At 35.7% G+C, this 27,506-nt stretch overlaps 1 protein-coding gene across 2 annotated transcripts; it reads right to left on the reverse strand.

Moving 5' to 3' along the window:
* Window positions 1–2,507: 2,507 nt before the first annotated feature.
* Window positions 2,508–27,408, reverse strand: LOC129001823 (RNA-binding protein 39). Of its 2 annotated transcripts, none has more exons than XM_054429267.1 (10): window positions 27,122–27,408; window positions 23,199–23,255; window positions 21,208–21,272; window positions 19,082–19,249; window positions 18,716–18,874; window positions 16,622–16,841; window positions 14,106–14,369; window positions 13,084–13,288; window positions 3,490–3,810; window positions 2,508–2,766 (listed from the first exon to the last, which is right to left on the reverse strand). In XM_054429267.1, the coding sequence occupies exons 2-10, from the start codon at window positions 23,250–23,252 to the stop codon at window positions 2,660–2,662; spliced, it is 1,563 nt and encodes a 520-aa protein (XP_054285242.1). In that variant the 5' UTR covers window positions 23,253–23,255; window positions 27,122–27,408; the 3' UTR covers window positions 2,508–2,659. The 2 variants fall into 2 exon arrangements, with proteins under 2 accessions (XP_054285242.1, XP_054285241.1); XM_054429266.1 differs by having other exon boundaries at window positions 19,082–19,252.
* Between the last annotated feature and the right edge of the window lie 98 nt (window positions 27,409–27,506).

Genomic DNA, 27,506 nt, shown 5'->3' on the forward strand with positions numbered 1-27,506 from the left:
TAAATTATGCAACTCGCTTCCGCTCGTTGCACAAAATTCACCTGCGTGATGTAAAAACGCTCTTACTACACTTGTAATGTAAATAGCTATTAGTCAACCTGACAGGGACATATTTCCGAATAGGCGGACTAGGCGGCCGCCTAGGGCGGCAAATTTTAGGGGCGGCAAAATTTTGAGGGTAAACAAATAAAAAAACCAAGTTTTAATCTAAAAAAAATTTTAGCAAATAATTTTGGGAACGGCAAAATAGCCATTTCAAATATTTTGATTAAGTATACAACTATTTCAGAACGCATCCAAGTCAAACAAACGTCAATAGTTTATTACACAGCTGTGTAGAGTTGTCCGTGCTGCCCTATTGGTCTGGCGGACACGCTCGCCGCGGGAGCGGGTCGCCGTGCCGGCCGCTATGTAGTGACAAACGTAGAAAACACTCCCTTCTGTTTACTTCATACACCACTACGCAGTGGCAGCTCTATAGCTGAAAGATTCTTTTGCTAGGTTAAAATCAAGAAGGAAAGTGTGAACTAAATACTTACCACTGTACCAAACTTAACTAATTTAAAATTGTATATTATTCTTTCAGTAAAAGTACGTAATTTTTCTTTGCGATTCATGTGTTTTTTGTAAGAAAAAAATAGTTTAAGAAAACATATTTCTTTCATTTCAAATCAAAGCCAATAGCACGTCTCTCAAGTGGATCTGACTAATAGTGTTTAATGAAAGCGTTATAAGAACCATTGTATACAGACGATTTTGTGTGCCGTTTAAAGCGGCAAAATGGGATTGTAAAAATACTGATTAGATAAAAAAAATGGTGCATTCCGTGTAGGCCTATCCAAGTCAGAATGTTTTGCAAAAAAAAAAACCGCACAAAAAACGTCCGTTAAAAGGGGTCGAAATAGTATATTTCGTACCTAGGGCCGAAAATGAGGTTTCGCCGGCTCGAGATAGTTTTTAGGTTCGAGACGAAGTCAACCTAAAACGATCGAGAGCTGCAAAACCATTTCGGTCCGTGGTACGAACGCCATTTTCCACCACACTATACCTTAAAAGCACTATTCACCACAATAATGATGCACACTGATAGTCAACACAACTAGAACTTTAAGGTTATGTGAAGAAATAATTTGAGGAATCAGCAAAAATTAAAATAAATAGTTGCTAGGCAGCGGTGAAAATAAAACAATTCTATTGCAATGCTATGGATACTGATTGTGTATTTAATATGCATTCATATTTAAAAAAGTAAGCGATCAGCTGATTTTGCGGCCCTAGGGATGTAAGAACCTGCTCGGTCCCCAAATGACGATGACAGCTGGCGTCAGCAAAACGTAACTTTCAGCCACCAATTAACGCATGTAAAACAGCTAAAAACATCATAGTGTGGTGAAAAGTTATTAAATTTGTTGATGCAGCATGCAATATTACCGATTATTTTTCCACAAAACCAGCTGACAGGGCATGTATTGGCCATTGGGGTGATATTAGTGAGGTCGTGGAGTGCGTTGAAAAGTGGGAGCGGGAGGGGCGGCGGCAAACTTTGTTGCCTAGAGGCGGCAGATACTTAAATACGTCCCTGCAACCTGAATAGTCAATCAAAATTTTGGATTTCCAAAAGTAACACAGTACAAAAAAAGTTCTTTTTCCTATAGCCACCTGACTATAGACCACTGGGATGGGTGGCGTCGTCCTGTAATCCAGCTACTAGGAGGTCACGAATTGTGGATATTTATAGTCATGCACTGTGGATGCGATACTCCCCAGTGTGGATTAACGTCCGCACGGGTGAGTACTATGACTATCCGCAGTACTATCCTGATAATTAGACCAATTTGTAATTACCAAGGCAAAAGTGTGGTTCGGATTCCACAACAAACTGTAGGTCCCTTATTGCCATTAGCTGTATGGGCTATTAACTAACAGCTGTGTCTAAGGAAAGTTGGCCTTAGTCACTAACAAGACTACAAGATCGCGCCAGTTTTTGTCCAGTTATCTTACAATGTTGGGCGACCAAATTACACTGTGTCTCATCTAATCAAAACACTTGTTTAATTAGCAAATTTCCCATAGAAATTGGCTGTTTTTAATTAGTGATGGGTCAGTTTCTGATTTTATCGGTTTTTGTTTAACACTTTAAAATAAAATATTTCCTTCTACAGTACTTATGCAAAGGTTAAAAATTGTCTCTTCTGCTTCATGTGGAGGTAGGTATTTATATTTCAAGATTAGGTTAGACAACATACCCTATGTTTAGGTTTTACCACCCGGTAACGAGCTTGTTGTTGTTACCAATGTAAGAGTATTGTAGTAAAAAGAATAAAAAATCTATTCGCGAAACCAAGAATCAATCACAGAAGTGAGATGACCTTTCTGTTTAACACTTGGTTTATCATAAAAAAAAAAAAACAGTGAAGTATTTCTTTTTAAGGTTTTAAACCACTTTTCTTATAGCTAATTTAGACTTGTGATAAAATTGGACAGAAGAGGGAAATCAAAGTAATACATGTATTTAACAATGATGTATTATGTACGGTCTATTTACAATAAAAATATCATGTGCGATTGAGTCACACTAAACACGCAAAAGAAATATACATTTTCTGCTTCATAAAAATTAAAAATACATAGAACAGCCATTACTTTTGGTATGTACAGTTTACATAGTTACTCTTGTAGGAGCGAGTAGCGCCATCTGGGCGATGGTATCTGGGAATAAGCTATGGTAGTTGACAAGAGGAACGTACGCCGCTGTGATGACTCGTCCTGAAAACAATTGCGATCGATAAAATTATCAAGTATTCCAACCTTCCTGGAACAATTAATTTTTGCATTTCTCACATTCTGATAGATATTGATCAATTTTTTTGTGATTTAGGTTGGTAATAAAAACATGATTTACTTGCAACCCCTCATCTTTGATTCAAGGGTCAAGTTTCAGAAAGTTGAGAAACGTAGGCAAAATAATAAACTATAAGTACAAATTCAAATTCTAGATATTGAATATTATTTAACAGAAGTAAAGATGCAACTTAAAAACTCTCGAACTCAACACTTTCATTAGTTGGAAATGCTGTTTAGTGACAGAGGAATATTGACAACAACAAAATGGTTGTTAAATCTTTGTGTTCAGTGTACATTTTTGTGGTTCTTGTGCCAGAGTGGACTCTTTCCCATTCACACAAGCCTGTTTTCATAAAAAACAAAAACAAATAAAAAACTCAATTACGTGTAGTATGGTTTTACTTTAACATTTATGTGATCTGAATTGTAGACATTCAACAGTCTTAAGTTAAACTAAGGTTTCCTCTTACTGGAAGAATGTTTGTGTCAAATGCTAACATGCCCTACAACAGAGTACGATAGTTGGTTTTATGGTGGACACTATATCCACAGTGACACCCTTATTTTTATCCTCATGTTATTATATCAACAACAAACGGTAGAAATAGAACCTTCTACCCAACTACAGCACTACAGCTCACTCACCAGCAAACCAGCGACCATGCAGGGAGTTGACCGCAGCCACTGCAGTGTTGATGTTGGGACACTTGACGTAAACGTTGCCCTGTGGTGATGCCTTGTCTACATAGACGTGCAGCACGCCTCCATGCTTGTTACACTCTTGAATGACGTCATCTCTGATTTCCTGGTCCCAGTTGAGCTGGTTCTCTGCCAGGGGGTCGAACATATTGCTGAGCATGAAGCACTGTGTGGCGATGGGTGGCGTAGGCTGGGCCACCACAGGCAGTGGCATGCCTGACACGTTGAGAGCAGACGCCGCAGCCGGTGGGATCTGCATGCCAGTACCTGCGACACAAACCATACAAATAAGTTACACAGTTTTTGTGAAGTTTAGTCTTTTCTCATGTATCTCTTAATCTTTAGCCTACTGCTTTAGCCATAATAAAGCCATTGAATATAGGTATTAATGAAAGGGAGAAACACCCATGATGATAAAATGTGGAAGTATATCCAAGCAATTAATGAAAACCATATAAAAATAATAGGAACAATTTTTTTTTTAAGATTCACTTTTTCAGTTTAAGGTAGGCTAACAATGCAAGAAATCAACTGAAGTTCAATTAATGGAATTCTATTTTAGCAGCTTTACACTCTGAATGGTTTTGTCATAAAGTAATAAAGAGAAGAGTTTTATTATTATTATTGAGCGGAGCGAGCGAATCTCTTATACTACACTACTCTTTCCTCTTTTGTTTTTCAAATACTCCTCCTGAACAGCTGAAGCGATCTGCACAAAATTTAGCATAGTTAGAGTAACCAACTATGGGATGGTACAAATCGGACTACAGGGCTTTTCTCTACATGAATTTTAAACTTTTAGAAATTTTACATGGATCTTATGGAATGATTGGTCACAATAACAGTATTTGCACAATAACAATGAAAAGGTAAAGAAAAGAGTACAAATCATCTTAACTAGCACATTACAAATGCAGAAAAAAAGGGAAAGCAATCAATTTAATACTGTTGAGCATAATTTACTACAAAATAGAGATGGACAGGTCTTGAATTTTAGAAAAATTTGCGAGATTAAAATCATCTTGTTAGTTTGAGTGAGATTAACTTTGCTAGGAGGCTTTTTTGAGACAAAATTACGCTATTGGTTAAGAAAATGAGAACGCCTTTGCAACGGAATCAGAACATCAACGCTCTCCTGTATTGTGGTTATTGCAGAGACTTTCTGAAGGAGTTTTTTTAACTGTGTATTGAGTATCTTTAAAATCAGTAAAATCGTAAATTACAGTATACTTCCCAGTAGACATCCCATTTACGTTATACAGATGTAGCATTGACTTTGGGAAAAATTGGATTAATATGCTTGTTCCGCTCAATAAATATTGCAAGCAGCCAACTGCATTGTACACCTAGTTATATCCTATACTGTGTACCGATTCAAAATGAATGACCAAATGAAAATTCAAATCAAACTGAAAACGCGCGAAGGCAAGGACCAACAACGGCCAATCACGTGAGCGCGGAGGAACACCAATTTGCTGACTTGTGCGGACGTCTTTTTCTAACGGTCACTTGGGACCAAGCTCTGAGCCGCGATGTACGGAAATCTTTAAATTCTCCTTTTCAATTTGCAAAAATCACTTTTGGTAGTCGTAACGTGTATTTCGTCAACGAATCAATTGTTCGATCTCCGGAGTGCATTGATATCTAAAACCGTGAAACAGCATTTACTAAATTACGAATTGAAACAAAACGAGTCTTTAAGTTCGACGTCGACCGGCAAAATTCGTCAGATTTGACCATTTTCGTAGAGCCTATCCCAAGTACAGTGTCGTAATTATATGTTTATGTGTCGTCAAAATTGTCTTCTGTGTATGTAAGTAAATGTTTTGTGTAAATTGTATTTATATCATTAGGAGAAGCCAATCTGTCCACATTCATATTTGTTTAATCATGTTTCTTGCAGGTTTCATGTCTTAGTGTGTAAATTCAGTCACATTGCTTTAGAATTATTGCCATTTACTTATTTTAAAATACATACTGTGATACATTTGTAGATATTGTTATATTAATAATTTGGGTAAATTTTTATACCAGTTAAATTTCATATTAGTTTTGTGCTTAAATTCAAATTATATTGTTAGGGTAATCAGCTGTCTGTCACGTAAAACTGTTACAATTTGTTCTTGCTTTAATATTTGGGTTTGAAATCACTTCAAAAATACATAAAGAGATCACTGAGAGTATTTGATTGGGTGCAAATTCAGGTTTCAATCAGAGCATTGTCCCGGTTGAAGGTTAGGTGTCAATACAGGCTACAAGGTAGGCTTCCATTAACGCCATAAAAATCATATTTTTAACTTAAATTAAACAAACGACTCAGTAGTCGTTTTGGTCCAGTTTGCTACTGAGCAACAAAGTGTGCTGTACACAGATCTACGAATAGCCCCTTTGCACATAAGATCAACTGGCCAGTTGTAAGTAAATACCATACTTTGGGAAGCCTAATAGCCTAAAACAGATTGAATAAATTAAACCTAGGTTCCCGAGGCTCTGCTGTCAATATTTCAGGAAAGAAAGTCAAAAAGACCACAATCAATACTCTCTCACATTAAATTGAAGTGTAATTAGTAGAAACTAGAATATTATTAATTATAGCAGAAACTAGAATATTATTAATTATAGCTGAAACTTGAATATTATTAATTTTAGCAGAAACTTGAATATTAATATTGATTATTTGTAATATTTGTATTATTTATAGTGATAATACACAAAGCTTATTCTTTCATCAATTTTATTAATTCTCCTGTGTTAATCTTTTCAAGGTAATCGGCTTAACCGAACAATTGCAATAAAGTACAATATCATTAAGTAGTCAATTGACACATAATTTATTATATATTGGTTCATCAATATTTTGCATAATCGTTTCAATATTTCAGAGTCAAAACCAATGTTTTAACAAAGTTTCAACAAAGAGTGTAATTTTGCATTCAGAGTATTTGATATACTTTTTATTGCATCTTAAGAAGTGTTACGTTTAAGATTATTGAAAGCACCTTCAGGAGGACATATCAGACCTCTCAACGGTCCATAAATCGGACTTCTGGGATACACAATTATCAGGGCTCAATACAACATCTTACTTCCACTGCCGGCTCTGTGATTGGTCCTCAGTTGTCTGATCAACTAAATTAAATTCATTGAAACCCCACCAGGGGGCAACTTTTTGTTGTACTCACACCTATATGGAATAGCCAAATTGCATTACATAAAGGTGTGAGGCGATTTTAGTGATGGAATGATCAATTAATGTAAAGAGTATATTTTGAAGTAATAAGTAAGTAAAGAACGTTTATTTTTCCTTTACAAAAAGTGATAGCACTAATATTGAGAGGTCTGGTAACAAGGCAGATTGGCTCTTCTACGGACAGATTGGCATAGATAAGATTGATATTGACCCTCAGAATCTTGTTATCTTGTCACTTGTTATCTTTAAGACAGATTATACCCGTTCATATTGCAGTGTTTACTTGGTTATTTATTATCTGTGTATATTTGTCCGTGATTGTTTATATTTATTTATAGGGAAAATTGAAACATTTTGTGAATTTATAAAACTGAGGTCGATTGCATTTTTGCGAATTTGATTTCAAAAAAAAAAAAACTTTGCAATTCAAAAATGAGACGTCAATTGTACGGTCCCAATTACGTAACTACGGCAAGCGATAGGGCTCAGAGGATGGCAAGCAGGCGTCATGTGTCAGACGAAGGGCTTGTGTCCGGTAGGGTTGGTGCGTCACACGCAGAAACAGGAAACGTTCGTAGCAATCATGTCTCTCCCCCCCCCACCGATTCGTTCCGCGCTGGTCACGTCACATTTGTAGGAGAAGAAATAGAGCGTATTGCGAACAATGTAGTCGGCGATTTGAACATGTCGAACAGTGATTGTTTGTTGGATTTAGATAATGACGTGTTGGAACAAGCTGTGCACTCACGTTCGCATCTCACTTTTGATTCGACCGCAACAGATTATGTCACGATTGATGAGGGAACCTTTCGAGATCGACGATCGTCAATTCGCGCGATTGAACCAAGGGTTGAAAACAATGCAATGTCTTCGAATTTCACATCGTCTCCTCGTGCAGCGAACCACGAACAAATCCGTTTCGTAGCTCCAGTACCGGCGAATCAATTGCAGGGTAACTTCGTTCATCAGGGATTGTCAAAAACAGATTCTATTGTAATAATGGAACTTTTGAGGAAGTTGAAGGACGTCGATGCATCGAATGAATTTGAGTTGGTTACATTCCTTAAAGATTTAATGCCGATTTTTAACGTATCTCCCTCCCACGACAATGAAATAATTAAGTTGCTCTTACCAAAGGTCAAAGGTCAGTTGTTTCAGTTATGGATTGAGTCCGTAAGTGCTCAATCAGGGTGGAATAATTTGCACGTCGAAATTCTAGATAGATTTATCCCATCAATGCGACGAAGAGAAATAGAGTCAATAGAGTTAGATCGTCCACAACGCATCGAAGAAACTTTCTCAGATTATTGTGAACATTTATTATCTACTGCGTTTGCTCTTAAAACAAACTTGTCTGAAAACGACGTCATAGAAATAGCGCTGAATAAATGTAGGCCGGAAACAAAGTCTCATTTTTCGTTCGATTCTAGGCCACGCACAATTCAAGAACTTCGTAGACTAGCTACAAGAGTCACAAGTGCCGTCAGGGCGGAAACTCGATATTTTGGACCGACGATTTTCACACCACAATTTCACACACCCCCACCCCAAATTATTCCTTCTCAGAGACCCCGACAACCTTTTCCCCGTCGTAACGACTCCAACGATCTTAGGAATAGACCCGCCGAAAGAATCATAAAATGTTTTCGTTGCAATCAGGAAGGACATTTAGCCAGAAACTGTAGGAGCTCTTTAAACTGGTAAATGACATCGACGAGGGGGCCCGGTGTCATACAAAACTCGCGACCATCCCCAACAAAAACAAAATGGAAGCCGTAGATTTAAGTGGTAAGTTGCCATTTGCGCATGTTACGTTCGACAGCTCATTAAAATGCATTGCTTTGATCGACTCTGGTAGTAGTAGGTCATTAATTAGTAAAGAATTATTCAATATGTTGAAAGATAAACAACTGGTGTCAAATGTAAATAAGGTAAGTCATTCTATGGGTACTGCGTCACAGCACAAAATCACCGTCAGATACGAAGCTACAATTCATTTGAAGTTAGGCGATTTTTCCTGGAACTACGAATTTTGGGTTGTGAATCAACTGCCGTTCAAAATGATTTTGGGTTATGACTTCATGACTTTCACAAGGATGTCCATAGATTTGAATAAGTCAATAATAAAATTCAACTTTGCTGACAACGAACACTCTCTTTGTTTAGTAGGCGACGATGAGATTCCGCGTTGCGAAAAACAAGATTTAGGCGATTCTCCCCTCACTCCTGAACAGAAAACAAAATTTGACGATTTATTATACAGCTTTAACGACGTCATATCAAATAGAATAGGCACAGCGAAAACAGAACCGTACAAAATCAAGTTCAGCGATAACATCGTTCCGTTTCGTCAGAGACCTTATCATTTACCACCAGATAAGATGGTTATAATGAGAGAGACAATACAAGAGTTATTAGATCAAGGTGTCATTGAGAAAAGTGTTTCTGAATTCAGTTCTAGTGCATTTCTACGTCCAAAGAAAGAAGCTGGTAAGTATAGGCTAGTTGTCAATTACAAGGAGCTAAACAAATACATCGAAATGGATAGTTTTCCGCAGCCCGAAGTTGATAAAATTTTTCAATATTTTAAAGGTGCTAAATATTTTACTACGCTCGATTTGAACAACAGTTACTATCAGTGTTTGTTACATCCTGACAGTCGAAAATACGCAGCTTTCAATGTAGGGTACGCATTGTACCAACCACGAACTTGTCCCCAGGGTATTAAAATAGGTAGTCAGGTGCTAGGCAGAATTGTCGACGAGGTGTTAGGAGATTTGAAATTCAAGTGCGTCGTCAATTTTGTAGATGATCTTTGTATTTATAGTCCTGATCCAGAGACACACTATCGCGATCTGAAACAAGTTTTACAACGATTGCGGGAGGCCGGATTGACTGTGAAACCAAGCAAGGTCACTTTAGCGAAACGCGGCATTCGATTTTTGTCACACGTCATCAAAGACGGAAAATTGTATGTCGACGAAACCAAAGCCGAGGTGATTAGTAACTTCCCGCGACCACGAAATTTAAAAGCAGTTCAACGATTTTTGGGAATGGCAGCGTATTACGGGAAATTCATTCCTGATTTTTCCAGTGTTAGTCGTCCACTCAATATGCTAAGGAGGAAAGGTGTCCGTTTTAAATGGGGTAAAGAACAGGAAGAAAGTTTCAATAAATTGAAGGAGTGTTTGTCTTCGCCTAAGGTGTTGCATTTGCCCGATTGGAGGCAGCCCTTCGTTCTGTCGTGTGATGCAAGCGAATTTTCCGTCGGATGTGTCCTTGAACAGATCAGAGATGGTAGAGCTGTCCCCATAGCGTTTGCGAGTCGTACTTTCTCAAACAACCAACTTAGATATAGCATGTATTTAAAGGAGTTTGCTGCCGTACTTTTTGGTTTAGAAAAATTTAAAGATTATTTGGCAGACAGACCATTTGTCATTAAAACTGACTGCATGGCTATTACGTATGTGATGGGTTGCGATAAAAGTGTCGGAATGTTAGCTAGATGGAAACTACGACTCTCACAATTTCCTTTTGCCAAGATCGAACATTGTAGGGGCACCCAAAACATTGTGAGTGATACTCTGAGTCGAATGTTCGAACCTGAGGAAGCTATAAAACAAAACAATACTCCAAAACCTGATCAAGTTTGTTTTTTACAACATTTTCCAGAAACGTTCGAATCACTCAGTGATAAGCAGAGGGAAGATGAAACCCTAGGTAAAATCATCACTGATCTGGAGAATGGTATAACTGTACCTCATTATTGTATAAAAAAGGGCATTCTAAGATTCCAGAGAAACATCAAATGTTCCCCAAAGATTGTGGTACCTAGTTCAATGCGTGTTATGATGATGAAATATTTCCACGACATATCCATTCACTCTCATTGGGGCATAAAAAAGACTACAGCACGCCTAATAAAGAATTTTACATGGGATGGAGTTTTTAACGACGTAAAAAATTACGTACGTTCATGTGAACTGTGTCAACTCTCGAAACCAGCCCAGAATTTACAGATAGGTTTGATGAACTCAAAACCACCCCAGAAATGTTTGGTCCACTAGTAAGATCTGTTTCAGGAAATGCTTATGCTTTTGTATGTATTGATTCATTCTCTAAGTTCAGCTGGATTATTCCAATGAGAAAAGCAGATTCAAAGACAATAATTAATGCGTTAAAGGATAAGATTTTTTCACAACATGGGTTGCCAGAAACCATTGTATCGGACAATGCATCCATTTTCAAGTCCGAAATGTTTAGGAGTTTTTTATTTGGTTTAGGGGTGAAACACATAACTACATCAGTGGCTAGGCCTAATTCAAATCAATCCGAGAGATTAAATAGAAATCTCAAAATGATACTCAAAATCTATCATTCTCAAACCCAAAAGAAATGGGACGAAAATATACCTTTCCTTTGTATGGGATTGAACTCTGCATTACACGAAACTACAGGTGTGACTCCAGCTTATGCATTCCTTGGTAGAGAGTTAAACCATTCACTCAAACTACACTGGGACCTTGGCGATGAATGCTCGACTGAAACAGCCGAGGATAGAGTGAGTAAAATATTAGAACACTCTAAGAAAGCTCATCAAAAGATAAAGGAGAGATACAATAAAAATAGAAAACCGTCTCCATATACTGAAGGTGATCTGGTATTATACAAAAAATATACGCCTAGTAACAAAGCAAATAAAATCAGTCATAAGCTAACTCATACCTGGGATGGACCGTATACTGTAATTAAAGTATTAAATCAGGTAAATGTAAAAATCCGTCTGAATCGGGACCCATCCATTGCGAAAGTAGTTCATGTATGTCAGATAAAAAAGTATTATTCGAGAGATTAGGAAAAAAAATCATTGTTGTTAATGCCTACGTTTGTTTGAGGGGGTACCGACTCGTTTTTTTTTAAACACAATATTGTTAATTTTAAGGCGGTAACACCAAACCATTTTTTTCTCCAACAGTGAATAGTGTGAAGAGAAATGTCACCCGTCGCTGTGAGTGTTTTGGGAGACTCGCAAGGGGTCAGGCTGGTCAGAGTGGGCGGCGGACAACAATCAACTACACAACAATGGTCGATTGAACACAGTGTTGCTCACGGCGGATGGACTACTCAAGATCTCAAGTGCGCTATCAGAAACCAAGTGTCAGTGCTAAAACCCACATGCATAATTTTCATTGGAATTAATGACATTTTCAAATCCATTGCCCCAGAGAAAACCAAAATCAATATAAAGACAATTATCCGTTTACTGAAATCCCACAACAAAACCATCTACATTACCACCCTCCCTCCCACTTTACATACCCCCCATATTCAACCCAAAATTAAATCCTTAAATATTTTTATCCAGTCTTTAAATAATCCTCCATCCATTCAATCAATAAAATTCCATAAACTATTCCCACCATTCGCACCAATGAATCTATCATTATACAACAAGAAGTATCGAAATGGGAAGCCAGACAACGTACACCTATCAAGTACAGGTTTCAAACAGCTGGTGCGCCACATCTCGATGACCACACTCGGCGCCACACACGAGTCGATGACCTACTCCCCACCCCACCCGCCCCACTCTATCGCCAACAGCTGATCGCCGATAGTGAACCATGAATGAACTGCTGCTGTCTGCTTCATTGAGTGCTAGGTAATTCTACAGTGTGGTTAAGCGTGCGCGTTTTTCACCACTCGTGTGGAGTAGATGTAAGTGGAAATTTGTGAGACACTTTGGTGTCAGGTATTGTCAGCTCTCCCATCTCAAATCGCTCTCGCCCTCAGTACAAATAGAAATAAGGCAAACAAATGAAATGAAAAAAAAATGGAAAATGGAAAAAAAAAGAGAAAATAAATGTTAAGCAAAAAAAAATAGAAATAAGAAAAAAATGAAAAAAAAAATTGTTTTAAAATAAAATTTTTCCCAGCATGTTTTTCACACTTTGAAAATATTAATATTGAATATTTATTATATGAGTATTATTCAAAAAAAATGTAAATGTGAAGAAATTGTTTCGTGTTTAAATGTATGTAAATTGTAACTGTGTAAATGTGAAACTGTTGTGAGGCGATTTTAGTGATGGAATGATCAATTAATGTAAAGAGTATATTTTGAAGTAATAAGTAAGTAAAGAACGTTTATTTTTTCCTTTACAACTGTTACACAAACCTTCTATGTTGAAGACTAATTTGTTACAGCAAAAATAAACAACCTTTAAAAACCCAACAGTAATAGTCAGGCTTGAGTTTCTTTAACTTTTAAGGATATATTCACTGGTATGATGTTATGTGCCTGTATACTGCTCAATGTTGAAAGTTTCTACAAGGTAGTCTTCACTGACCTTCAGCTAGTTTGAACATGAGATGCAAGCGGCCCGTCGCGCCCAAGTCTATGCCACTGCGGTCCAGCTCATCATTGTCCAACATCGAGGGACCCTGGGACAGATCTGTGCGCTCCGTCACTGTGCCCACCTTCATCGGCCGACCTGCCAACTCAAACCCGTTCAACTGCTCCAGCGCACGCTTGGCGTCCTCACAGTTGTGGAACTGCACATCAACGAAATGCATTAAACACAAACTATTACTTGCAAAACTTAATAGCGCTTAGCTACCTAGAACTGAGATATATAATACTTGTTCAAGAATATTTTTGGTAGTGTAATATTACGTGTCATTGATTCATCATTAATATTGATTTCTCGATTATTTTGTGTTTTCTCCTACAATGTTTGTTAATGCCCCTTATGATTATTTATTTAAAATGATTTTCCTTGATAATATGTATTATTTCATCCAATTTTGTTCAATTCCCATATATAATACTGTATGAATTTTTTTAACTTCATGATTTAATAGTTTGGAAGAATGAATTTGATAGTACAGAAATTCTTGGATAACTTATTACTTTTTTTTAGTTAGTGTCAGTTTAAAATATAAGTACAGTAAGCACCTTTTGATGCGGATTCTGTTTAAACCAAATAATAATAATAAAAAAAAATCAAATCAGTTAGAAAATTATATTCAAACAGTGCCATAGTTAGCAACCGCTGTGAAGATAAAGTTGAGAAAACAATTTTGCAACTCTTTTAATAAATAGATTTTGTGCATACAGTTGTAGAATTCAAGATAACAGTAATAAATATATTATTGAAATTGTAAAAAAAAACTCAGTGTCGGATCTCTTTGAATTAAAGAGCCTTTAAATATCAACCACTGACCAACCAAAAATATACCTACACAAAATGGTCTTGTCCTTCTCTTAATTTGGTTAATTGGATTTTTTTCACATACAAATAATATTTTTCTTGTACAAAGTTAAATCACTCTCTAAGTTTGATAGAAAGAAATGAATTTTGAAACTCACTGTAATGAAACCGTAACCCTTTGACCGTCCGTCGCTGTCAGTCATAAGTTGGATACTGTCAATTTTGCCGAATGGTTCGAAGATTCCACGCAGCATGTCCTCGGTGATGTTGAAGTGCAGGGAGCCAATGTAGAGCCGCATGGGGCCTGGCATCCCCCGAGGCATCACATTGGGCATTGAGTTGCCAGCTCTGTTCTTCTCAGCCTGCGTCTGTTGTACAATGATTGGAACTCCAAGCAGCTTCTGGCCGTTCAACCCAAGTGCCTACAAACAAATTTGGTGTTATAATGATACACTGATACATTTAAATAATTACCGAGTAAAATTAAGAAAATTAGTGTTATTCAAACAATATCCTAGTTAGTAACAATTAGGTAGAGGTGTGTGACTCTGCGATTTTCAATCTAGCTGAGCCCGAACCGAGCTTTTTTTGTATCAGGAATTTCACGTAGTTAGCCTACATATAAAAAAGTTAATTATTCAAAGACCTTCTTTGTAAAATGCAATTACTGTTGTATAATGTACGGTTAAATATAATTCTTTTAATAGGTAAGAGGAGGAAACAAGGAACTACATTAAATAATAAATGTGAAGGCAATGTTTTTTACGACAGCTTCAGCATAAAAGTTATTATTTGAAAGATATATAGGTATATAGATAAATATTTTATAGTCAAAGTAAGAGAATGTTTATAAAAAGATTTATTTATTTGCATAAAATTTAAATGCCAGCAGTTATACGCTCAACTCTAATTTAACCGGATAAAGTAGGGTGGAGGCTTCCCGGATACGTATAATCTCAGTTAATGTGCAAAATACAATTTGATAGGAAAGGGTATAATAAAAATAGAGTATTAAATTATTGTGATTAACATCGTTATATTGCATTAAAACATAACTGAATGTTGTATTTGACGGAAATCAAAGTGAACAAAAGTTTTTTTAAACAATGACAAATACAAAGAATATGTATTTACATTCTTAAGATAAAAAAATATATATACAAGAAACAAACTATCGTGAATTAATTTCTTGGAAAATAATGTGTAACAAATTTCTGTTTTTGAGCTGAGAAATATCGACTCTACTTTCATGTTTCGTTACATGGTTTAGAAAATAAACAATGATATGATGGAAAGAGTTACACAAAAAATATTGTTTACAAGGAAATAAGCCTACTATTGTGATTTTAGCGTAAAATGTTTTGAGATTAGATATTATAATTGATATTATTACGAAGAAGCAGAAATTGCTGCTATGGGCCCCTAGTTTGTTTTAATTTGCATTAATTAATCACAAAGTCATGATGACTATAATCAAGGCCACACTAAAAAAACAGGCCGTAATGCTCGTCAAGCATGATGTCACGATAGAAGACGGCTATGACGAATAAGTACTTATTTATTTATTTTCCAATGAAAGATTAAAACAAGCAGCTGATCACAAACGGCAAAATTACATCATTGCCGTCTTCTATCGTGACGTCATGCTGGACGAGCATTACGGCCTGTTTTTTTAGTGTGGCCTTGCTATAATCTGTGTTCACAGTAATATCGTGATCATTTCCTGAGGGCACGATAACATCACCAGCGTCTTCCGCCATCGCGGCAAAATTCTGAGTATTTCCCCTTGTCATGTGGTTATCATCATCGTCTTCCGTGGTCACGGAAATATTCATATGCGGTTGCGGCAAAATTCTGATAATCTCCTGCGATAGTAAAAGCTCAGCTCAATTTTTGTCTTTGAAATTGATCTCATAAGCTTGTAGGCTCAACACGACTCGAAAATTGAGCCGCTTGAAAAACGAGCCGCTTGCAAATCTCTACAATTAGGGTTTAAGCTAAAACTCATACAGCTGTTTTAGACAGACGATACAAAAAATAAGTAGCCTATTACATTTTGTTGAATAGTGTTCTACTCAATATTTTTACCAAAACCTCTCAAGCTTTTGATTTTTGTTAAACAATTTGAGAGCTTAGACCAATGCTGCTAGGCATTAACTGCTTCAGCAAAATCTCAACAAACTCAAGAAAAAATATCTCATGTAAGATAAAAATGGAAAGTAGTTGTAATGGTAAATTTACATGTATCATTTTTATCAGCTTAACAATCACGATGGGGAAATAGTTTAACCAATATCAGTAACTTGAGACAAAAATACTTCAAATCTCTTTGAAAATTTGAAACAATTTTTAGCAGGTGTATTATGTCCAGTTTGCACTTATGTTGATTGAGTGTTCTTTAATTACACTTCTAAATGTTAAAACCCTAGCTAGAATAGGTTGATAAACACTCTAAATAAAGTGGAGAGAAACCAGCCTTATAATACTCACTTGAGATGAATCAGTAAGGATTAAAAAATCTAAAGGGACCAAGGAGTAATCCATGTAAATACTATAATAAGACAGATACTGAATGGGTGAACTTTAAGATGCTTCATACAAGACCGATAGTAGGTTTATAATAACAGCAATATCTATCAGATTTGATGTTTTATGGAATAAAATAAAGCCTTACCAAATTGACAGATTCAGGGTCCTTAAACTCAATGTAAGCTATGCCTTTGAATCTCCTGGTCTTGTTGCATGTGATCATCCTGACATCTCTCACTTTGCCCACAGATGAGAAGAACTCCTCCAAGTCCCGAGCCCTGATCCGCTGTGACAGCTGCATACAAAACACGGTCCGAGCATCTCTCTCCTCTGGGGAAAGGTCGTCCAGCACCGGCCCACTCCGCCTTAAATACCAACAGATTGTAATTGAGTGCTTCATATAAATTTAATTGAATAATTATACTGTTGGGTATTGCAGTTTGATTTAATGGTAACTATTCAAACCTGAACCAAAGCGATGATTCAGTAATTTAACTGGGTAATTGTGATAGCTTTGATAAAACATCAATATAAAGTATTTTGTTGTCTTGTAATATCCTTGAATGTTTGGCTAAACTACATCTTTCGTGGCAACTACCACTCTTCAGGTTTATCCTCTTCTACGATTAATATTTAAAGTAGGCCTACAATAGATATAATTCGCACAATATTAAATTTACGTTGAAGCTTGATAAGTTTATATTCTAATATAAAGGAAGAACAGAAGAAAATATTAAAATTCAACTTAGGAACTAAAGCAGCTTCAAAGCTTTTTGTTTGACCAGTATATCTTATGGAAGTCCCTATTTAGAAATAGCTATTTGTGTATTAATAGTGCAAAGTACATCATTGCCACTCGAGACGCAGAGTTCGGCCATACATTTAGAGAGCAGCACTGACTGTTTGTGCTCATACATAATACACACAAGATTTTTCCTTCCACCATAATTAACTAATCGTAACACAAATTAACTTTTCAGTTTAATATTAAATGTGATTTGGGTTATGATTGCTATTTTAGGATACTGTATGTTATTTGCTAACCGGATGTTAGTATTTTATTTTAAACAAGGGGGCACTGGTGCAGGTGTGCTTTGAAAAAGAGAAGGCATTGGCGTCAGCCTTTCATGGGAGTGTACCGAAAGTATTCAAGCGGAGGTCACTGCTATCTTGGTTTGTGCTCGAGAAAATCTTAATAAAGAGATTAGGGGCAAAACAATTAGTATCTACACTGACAGTCAAGTTACCTTAAAAGCACTTAACTCATACAAATTAATCTTAAGACTCGTCTGGCATCGTCTTGCTTCTATGTCTGAATTGGGTAGGAATTTGGGTAATGATCTTACGCTTTGCTGGGTGCCTGGACACTTAGACATTGAAGGAAATGAAGCCGCAGACAGATTGGCAAATGCTGCCTCAGCGGCAACTACGATTGATCAACAACCCTTATGTGGTATATCACGAAAAATCGTGTGCACCTTTATTGAGTCATGGGCCAATGAAACGAACCAAAAACGTTGGGTTGAAACGCCCCTCTTCGGGTTAGCAAGCTTACGGCAAACCAATCTGTAGGCTTTGCGTAGGTCAGAGGAGACAGCCCTTTGTGACCTGCTCTTGGATTGTGAAAAGCTTTCTGATGCTAGAAGGACTACTCTTTGTATTTTGGTAAGAGGTAGATACCTTCCCGAGGAATTAATTGGAAGACAACATGCTTTTTTCGGATGCCTGAATCTGTAGGGTGTATCAATAAAACAACTGTCTGGGGTGTGCAATAATTCGACTTTTCGGATGAAGTGCTTCATGGTCTCACCCTGCCCCTGTTCGATAAGATTAAAAAAAGATGTTAGTGTTTTATAGAAAAGCTGATTGTGAAATCAGCTAAATTAGCAAGCGAGAATGAATAAAGCAAAAATTAACTATTTTGACTATTCAGTTTACAGGTGTGTGTATGTGTGTGTGTGTGTGTTTACAGGCAATGTTATCATTCCCATATAGTGGTAAAAAAATCTATTTTTTACTGTCAAAAATGTTTTATGAGTTTGATTTGTAAGACTGTTTGCTAGTCTTACCAGTATATGTATGTGAGCAGTGAAACAGTAACCAGAGAAAGCTGTCTGTGCAGTGGAATACAAAGGCTTCGTTATACCACATGTTTCCGTCACTTTCACTACGATACATTCCAATTTTGAACTAAATTTTAAGCAACTACAGTGAGTGGCATAACCAAGGTAGTGCTTACAATCCGAGTGGTGGAGAGGACTTCTTGAAGCGAGGGTAGGGTTCACGGCGTCCAGGCAGCAATATTGGAGTGAGAGAGCGCTTTCTCCTACCACTGCCACTGCCACGGTCCCGACTGCGACTGCGCCGCCTTTCCCTACTGCGACTCCTTTTCTTATCCCTAGAATTGTAAAAAAATCTTTGTTTATTTTTGGAAATTCATATTGTGTGGACTGTGATGCACAGAGTGAGGATTAACAAAAAAACTACAGATATTAAAGTTTTCTGTAACAGGACAAAACACCTTTCCTTGACCTTCCCTAATGAACGTTTTTTACATTTACTCTAAAGTGTAGTAAACCTTGTTGACAAAGCACTAAGGACTCACCTGCTCTTGCTTCTCTTCTTGTCCCTACTCCTGCTGCGTTTCTTGTCACGACTTCGACTGCGTTTTCTGTCTCTACTACGACTGCGTTTTCTTTCTTTGCTGCGGCTACGCTTCCTATCTCTACTCCTGCGATCTCTTCTTTCATCTCGACTGCGGTCCTTTTCGTCACTGCTAGAAATCATATCCTAAATTATTATTTAACCTTTAATTTATAAAAGGGCTAGTTCTACAAAATTTTACATTACAGGTTGGTTGAATAAAAGAATATTAAATTTTTTGAATAATGTCTAAAATATTACAAATAAAGGATTTATTTACTAAAAATTAACCGGATTTGGTGTTCTCATTTTTTGATTTGCCGAAAATTATAGTGTCATCTTAAGACCTAAGTGATACATTTTGGTGATGTAAAATGAACATGTTTTATTGGCCATAAGGTTACTTTCGCTACAGTGCAGCATCTATTAGTTGTTATAGCATGAATAACACCCGGCAAACTGCCATATGGAGGGTTCAAAGCTGGTAATCACAACTCAGATCTTGCCTTCAAAATTATGACGTCTGATTCATCAACCACTGATGAGCCTGATATTTTTCAATGTTGAATAATTTTGCTGGACCAATACCAACTGAAATTGTCGCAAGACCTGAAAATAAAATTTATTTAAAGAGTGCCCAAGTGAAAGTGTTTCAGTCAATTAGATCTTTACAAGGTGTATGGCATAGCGTACCAATTAATTACCAAAGTTTGAAACCTAAAAACCCGAGACCAAAAACTGAAAATATAAAGTGTAAGAATATGACTCAAATTAAAAAGGGAAGAAACATTGAAGGTTAGAAAATATACTCTTTCTAACTTTGGCAACTGATGAAGGAACTCATTGCTGCTCTATGAGACCCACAGAAACATCTGAAAGTTAAAAAATCTATTAAACTTAGATCTAATTGTAGAACACCAAGCAGTGTACAACATAGGATTTGAGTTAGACTGATTATAATGCAGTTTCTGAAAATCTTACCTATGCAATTGTCTAAGACTAATCTTTTAATTTAATTTATTCATCATTGCCTTCCGGATTGATTTTTTGACAATATAAAGATAGGTTTTCATACCTTACGTCATCAATCCTTAAGCCAAGACTAAAATAAGGATTGATGACGTAAGGTATGTAAACTTAGTTTTATAATGCCAATCTATTGAAATAAATTATAGGCCTAGATTACAATAAAGTAAACAAGATTTTAGTGACCATTATAAATTTTCATCTCATTAATTTAGCAGGTTATGTTTTTGGAAAGCATATTTGGTCTCTTTCACAGATTTGAACATTTACCCAAATTTATGGAGATTTTTTAATCTCAGTAAGATTGGCTTTGCAATATTCACATGAATAGAGAAAAGCCTAATTTATTTATTGAACTTTACATTACATTATAAAAGAAAAAAACTAAGGTTTTGCCATAATTTGTGAATATAATTGGTCAATAAATTTGACACTTCAACTTCGTAAAGACTGACATGAAATAGATAAAAAAACACATAAAACAAAGTGATTGGTGAATCCCGTAACAAGTTGCAGTAGCACAAAAGCGATACTCACCTTTTGGCACTCGGGCCATGTCAACCTCAGCACACAACATAGGCTACAGAATTAATATCTTATCCAACCTACAAGAACAAGAGAATAACACTATTTATTTCAATGCCAGTTAAATGGTTACTAAAACTGGTTTATGTGTGTGTTGATTTCGCATGTGTAGATAGCCGGATAGGTAGACTTAGCGTTTAAAAAATACCGTAAACAATTTTCTTGGTATTAAAACGGGACGTTTTTGTACTTCATGCATTATTTTTGTTGTCAATAGTGTAAAAACCGTATAAATCATTAGAGCTATTATGGAGTTTTAATTGGGATAAAAGATGATTAGGCCTACATGATTTTTTTGGAATTAGTTGCCAAATTTCTTCTGGATATGATTTAGAGCCCTCTCACTTCGAGTGATAAGAAAACCAAAATGTGAGGTGCCACAGTTACCTACGGTGTTTCAATCAAAACTTTTGCGTGAAAACCAGCCACCACCAATGATTAGCCTATATTGTAAAATAAAAACAATAGTCGACTTACCCAGATGCAGATTTGGTGTTGTGCGAAGTTCCGTTCTCCTTGTTCCTTCCTCCATTGCTCTCGTCCTATGAAACAGCACAAAGTTGGTAATCCACGCCAACGATGAGAGGCAACAGCAAAACAGAACACAATAAATTTATATTAACATTATTTTGTGATTACAGAAGGTTTTACAAGAGGTTGGGGAGGAGGGGCAGGGATGGGCTGGGTACTAACCGTAACCTTCACTTACCTCCCTCAGATCTCAATCTTGTTCAGGAACACGAATTACGCTTTACACATCTTTAAGTCTGCAAAGATACACTAAAGTTACTCTCGGTCAAACAGTTGTCTATGAATTATAACAATGCCACTCCAACTCGTCTCTTGTAAGACAAGTGGTTCATTTAATTGATTCAATTTAATTTCCCTGCTCTATTTCTTCAGGGTACACTGCACTCAAACAAATTTAAGTGCTTGGCAATATTTAATAAAGGAATATTTTAATAATTTTAAATTTCAAACTCATTATACAGCACAAATATCGAGGCAATTTTTTAATTCAACATAGTACAAATTGAAGTTAGTATAGTACAAAGCAATCTAATATTTCAATACAGTCAAATGTATTAAAAGATCATATAACTGCACTAAGAGATGGCCAGATGAGGGGGGAGATTTATGGCCTAAATAAATTCGAGCATCACACATCACATTAGCAATAGGCCTACTCAACACTTCGGGCGTCAAAGTTTAAATCTTATGTTTAATGTTTAAATGTGATAAGAAACATTAAAATATTTTAAAACTGTCAGTGGAAATTATGTATTTGAATGTGAATCAATGTAAATAAGTACCATTAGGTGATAAGTGTGCAATATTGCTGACAGCTACGATATTCATGACTATCCCTGTTTGATGCGCAACACCTACGTTTCATTAGAGAAGTGTTGGGAATGTCTATAAATGATGCAAAACTAAATAAAATTATAATCATCAAAATGCAATCTTCCTTCTCTTGAATGATTTTGTTAAGAGGTGGAACTAAGTATGTGCCGGCCAACTCATATCAAACCTACCAAAACAAAAAGTAGAGGTGAAAACAATTATATTTATCTTTTACTCACGACTACTATTGTAATAGCAGTGTTCCAAACAGGTTGATTTAGTTGTGATAAAGAATCAAGAAATAAACCAAATTTATCTTCTTTTACATCATGTTTGTTTGGACTTAATAGCTTGAAAACAAAGAAATTAGAAAATTTATTGCAAACCTCTTTAACGCAAATTAACCTCCCACAAGCCAGTATTAAATGTGTGCTCATGAAAAGGATCAAGGCATACTTTTGTTTTCAATTCAGTAATGAGTAAAAATTACAAATCACCGAGCTTACGTTTATCTTACATACTTATTCTAAAATAAAGCATAAAATACAACACCATTTTCAAACCACTTATATGAATAATTCATGATGAAAGTTGTGGATTGAAAGAAAAAGTTGGATGAGGAAATCCTTTATGTCCAGCCGAGTTCTTCTCAGGATTATCAATCACCTAGGATGACAAATGGGTATTTTAAGCCAAACACTTACAAAACAGGAATCCTAAAAGCTAAACTCTCTTCATATTACATAGGAGACTAAACCATGTGTTTTGACAAGACTTATAATGTAAGCGCATGCAGATTGGCTTAGATCCAAACTTCTATAAGTTGCGTGGAACTGATCAAGCAACGCAAGGGGTGAGCCAATATAGGCAAGAATGAAGTGGCCTACTGAGCTGATATTTTACAGTAAAAATTTACGTTGTTATTCTAAGCAATTATAACACCTTGAGATTAGGCATTCTGTTCTTACAAATCAATTATTTGAAGCAAAACTTCCAAAATACATTAAAAATGATTAACAGAATATTGACTGATATTGACTTTAGATATGGTTTTAAATTGTGCGCCAATCAATGGTTGGATAAGTTATTTTGTGATTGATGGCAAATTGTTCAAAATCACTTACCCCTTTATTGTATGGAGCTTCTAGCAAGGCTTCGATATCGAAGTCTTCAGCCATACTCTGTGAACAAATTATGTAGGCTAGTGAAATTAATACAGTAACGCATCCAGCCAAAAATCAATTTTCTACAATTGACCCTTGCACGAGATAGCCTGTATGGTACTTTCCTGTTAAAGGGAACATTCATTATTATCGGTGACTTTTTTTACATTATATGAATTATATGAATTATATGAATAATTGTATTATATTAGGTCTACTTCTGTTTTAATATCTTCAAACACATTAAAATTACCAAATGACAACTGATCTTAGGCAAAAATAATCTTATCTTACTAATATAATAAATGTGAAAGTGTGTGTTTGTTTGTTCGAAGTTCAATCACGCATTAACTACTGGTCGGATTGAGCTGAAATTTGGTATGAAGAAAGCTTACGTTCCCAATCAACATACAGACATAATGTTATTTCAAAGATGCTTTTCGGGTTCTGTCCCAGTGGCTCTGGAGATTCCCATGTTAACATTATCGATTAATAAACGCAGGTACCAGATAACTCTGATGTAGGCTAATCATTGTTTGTTGTTATTGTTGGATTAATTTGAGTAATCAATGTTAGTTGTTTTTGTTTGATTAATAAACGCAGGTACCAGATAACAGGAAAGTACCCTATTATTTAATATTAGCCATCTTGAACTGTACATTGCATTACCGGTACAATTATATTGATATAGATAAGTTTGTAAACAAATAGCACTACCTACATCAAACAAAATGGAATGTCCGTTGAAATGAAATAAAGTTAACTTCCATTCTGTAAAAAGTATCATGTTATAATACATTCCAACAGCTGATGAACAGTTTTGGTGAATAGCCAATTTTTACGTATTGCTCATGTGGTGAATCAACAATAATTGTCGATTTCTAAATTGCATATATAGGAATGTGAAAAGAACAAAAAACGTTTCTATATATGCTCTCATAAACGAAGGACAGTAGAATTCAATGTTGCACAAATTGAAGCTTTGGATTTTTCAAAGCTAAAGGAACAGAACACATCATTGTCTAACCTAAAATGGCAGTGTCGTCGTCAGTTTTTGTCCGATAACAAGACGAAGTGTGGGTTTAACTCTAGTTTTAAAGTGTAATGTTCGTTTTAGTTTAGTATTTTGTATTAGGTGTAATAGTTATGCATTATTTTGCATAAATGTTTATACACGTGTGATCCAAAATAGAATAACAAGTCAGTGAAGTTTTGGGGCCTATAACAGCTGATCAGTTGTTTTGTTTACACTTTTGCTTATGTAAAAACAAACTATCCGATTACTTAAATCTTATTTAGCCTAGAGTTATTCTTTAGAATGATATTATTGGCTTCAAAAAATGCATGGTTTTATGATATTGATTTATTATTAGAGGGCATTTGTGGATCGATCAAAGTGTATTTGTTAGGTAGGGCCTAGTTGTAGAAATTGATGTTTTCCAATTTTTCCGTAGCCTATTATTGCTAGGTATAGGCCTAAATCTATCAAAATAATTCTTTTGTGTAAATTTTGATATAAGTTAGGCCTAAGTTATCTAGGCCTAACTTATGTAGAGAAATAAATTCTGTACAATTTGCTTGGGCTAGGCTACTTTGAATTGTGCGATAAAAATTTCATTAGGCTAGGCTACATGTTACAAGTGTTTACTTTTACATTTGAAAAAATATATAGGCTAGGTAAGCTAGACCTAGGCCTAAGTCTGTGTTTTTTTTTTTTTTTCTACCACCTTTTTAAATTTGTTTTGAATAGGCCTATAACCATTTCTGAATTCTACTAATTAACTTAGGCCATTACAAACAAAATGATTATCTCTATAACTTACTAAGTTAGGTATGGTATAATTTTATACAGTGGGCGGGGTACAGTTTCTTAACTGGGCTATGCTAATATCGATTGAAACTATCAAATTGAAAATAATGATTAATAATCGATATTTTTAAATATATTTATCATCAGATTAAACTATCTTAACCTAACCTAGGCCTAACCAACCAAACATGCTGATGGTGAAAAAATTGCATGAAGGTTTACTAATCGATTCGATAGTTTCAATCGATATTAGCATAGCCCAGTTAAGAAACTGTACCCCAGTAGGCTACAGATTTTTTAAAAACCCTTTTAAGTTACAAATTCACCAAAATGAGCGTGCCACTCCACAAAGCACATACCGTACTTACTGAAAATTGGTCTCACCACTCCTAGGGTTAATAACTGAATGGCTCCCCGGAAAAACGTTCCAAGCGCCAGAATTAGAGTTTGCAGGTTTTTGATAAAAAAACGTTCCTTGTGCTTTTGTCTATTAAGTGGTGACATCTTTTTGCCGATTTTATAACTAAAACATTGAATTATGGGTAGGGGAGTTTGGCACTCCCTGGAAAAACGTTCCTTGTGCAGAGTATTGGGCAGACAAGACCATGTCTTCACCGGTGTCAGGCCTTATTAAACAATTAAATAGAGGCAACAAACTAATGTTAAACATAGATTTTTGGAAGAATAAAGTTAAGAAGAGTCATAGAAATAGCGGGAAAGAGTAAAAAAACTAAAAAAATGAAGTAGTGCCTGAAAAAGTACCTATTTCTGAAGTAATTGGAAAAACGTTACTTGTGCTACAATGCAAACTAACAGGTGAACACTATAACGTTTGTGATCCAGAATATTTACCAGGACATAGGAATTTAATTTCCATTTCTAAATAGGCCTACTTATTATTAGTAAATTACAACCTAGCTGTTGTCAATTTACTGTTTACTGTCTTATATATGTTATTTTTGTTAAGTGAATGGGCTGATTTATTTAAGGATTTCTCATGTTCCTGCACACACAACGGCTGCAAGACTATACCTTTTGTGACTGACTATACTGTTGACTATACTGTACCAAGATAATACGTTTTTTTACAAGATTGTGTGTGTTCTTTTAGTTAAATGAAGTGCAATATTGTAAAATTTAAAGTCCCAAGCACACAAACAATATCAGCTTAATACAAAGGCTAGGGGTTATGTACGTTTCATTAACAAGATCATGTGTATTCTTTTAGTAAAATAAGATTCAATATTGTAAAAAAATCTTTCATTTGCAGTTTGAGAATAACTTATCTGTACCTAAGCAATAAAAATATAATGAATTATTGCAGCTTATTAAAACTTTATTCTTTACAAAACGTTCCAAACGCCAGTATTGTAGAGTACTAACTTATGTTTCAGTAGAAAGACGTTGCTTGTGCATATCAACTACGCCCAAGCAACGTTTTTCCACTACCTACATTTACACAATGTCAAAAGCTTAATAATTAGGATTTTTACTTTAAAAAATCCTTAAGTTATAACATTGTTTTGACTAGACCTATCTTAAAGTAGAATCTAAAAAAATCCAAAAATAATCTTTAAAAAATTACTCTCTTAAAGTTTTTTTTTGTTTCTGTAAAGTTTACAAAACGGCGCATGGAACGTTTTTCCAGGGAGCCATTCAACTAGGCTACAATCGGTTTTAACTTATCTTATATCAGCAATAATCCCTACTCACTAGGGGCCAGAGTGGGAATTTGGGGTTTTGGGTGGGGGAAACTGAATTTTTACCATTCTAAGCAATAAAAAGGACATTTTTCGTAAAAAAATGGATTTCATGGATGGCTTTTAGGTCTGATGCCAAGGCCTTTGCCACCATCTTACAACTTTGTGCAGTTAGGAGATGTACTTTGGCCTTGGCCTATGTTAAGTAAGCAATTGCAGTAAAGTTAGGCCTAGGTCCTAGCCTAACTGTAGGCCTATGTCAAAGTTAATCGATAAACATGCCGAACTTAGGATGTCTAACAATAACTAATAAGGTACCAACAGACAATCATCATTGAATTACATGAACATTCGAACAACTTTTAGTGGCCTACCTGAGTGTTGTAATCTCGCAAATTAGAGCTGGAAACTGCAACTGATTAGGTCGTTCAGGGTCACAACTTACGAAGCCATAAACATTTCAAAGCTTCAAAATCAAGTCACAAAAGTCAAACTTAAAAAAATATGGGGTAAGGAAAGTTCTATTAAGATAAAAAAAAACCTTTAAATGGAGTATGAGCGTCGAGAATAACAATTATTTGAGGATTATTCACTACTTAAATATGGAAATACTAGAACAAGATGGCGATTGCAAATTCTCTTCTTTACTGCTTACTGCTTCTGCTTGCCTGCTTGCTTGCTTGCTTGGCTTCTTCTTCTTGTTCTTTCTTGCTCAGCTAGTTCGATTACTCACACAGTTTTACCAACATAAACAAATCA

The sequence above is a fragment of the Macrosteles quadrilineatus genome, unplaced genomic scaffold (assembly GCF_028750875.1).
Source record: "Macrosteles quadrilineatus isolate MER2022 unplaced genomic scaffold, UCM_ALF_1.0 Scaffold_8__2_contigs__length_117827958, whole genome shotgun sequence".
Classification (NCBI taxonomy): domain Eukaryota; kingdom Metazoa; phylum Arthropoda; class Insecta; order Hemiptera; family Cicadellidae; genus Macrosteles; species Macrosteles quadrilineatus.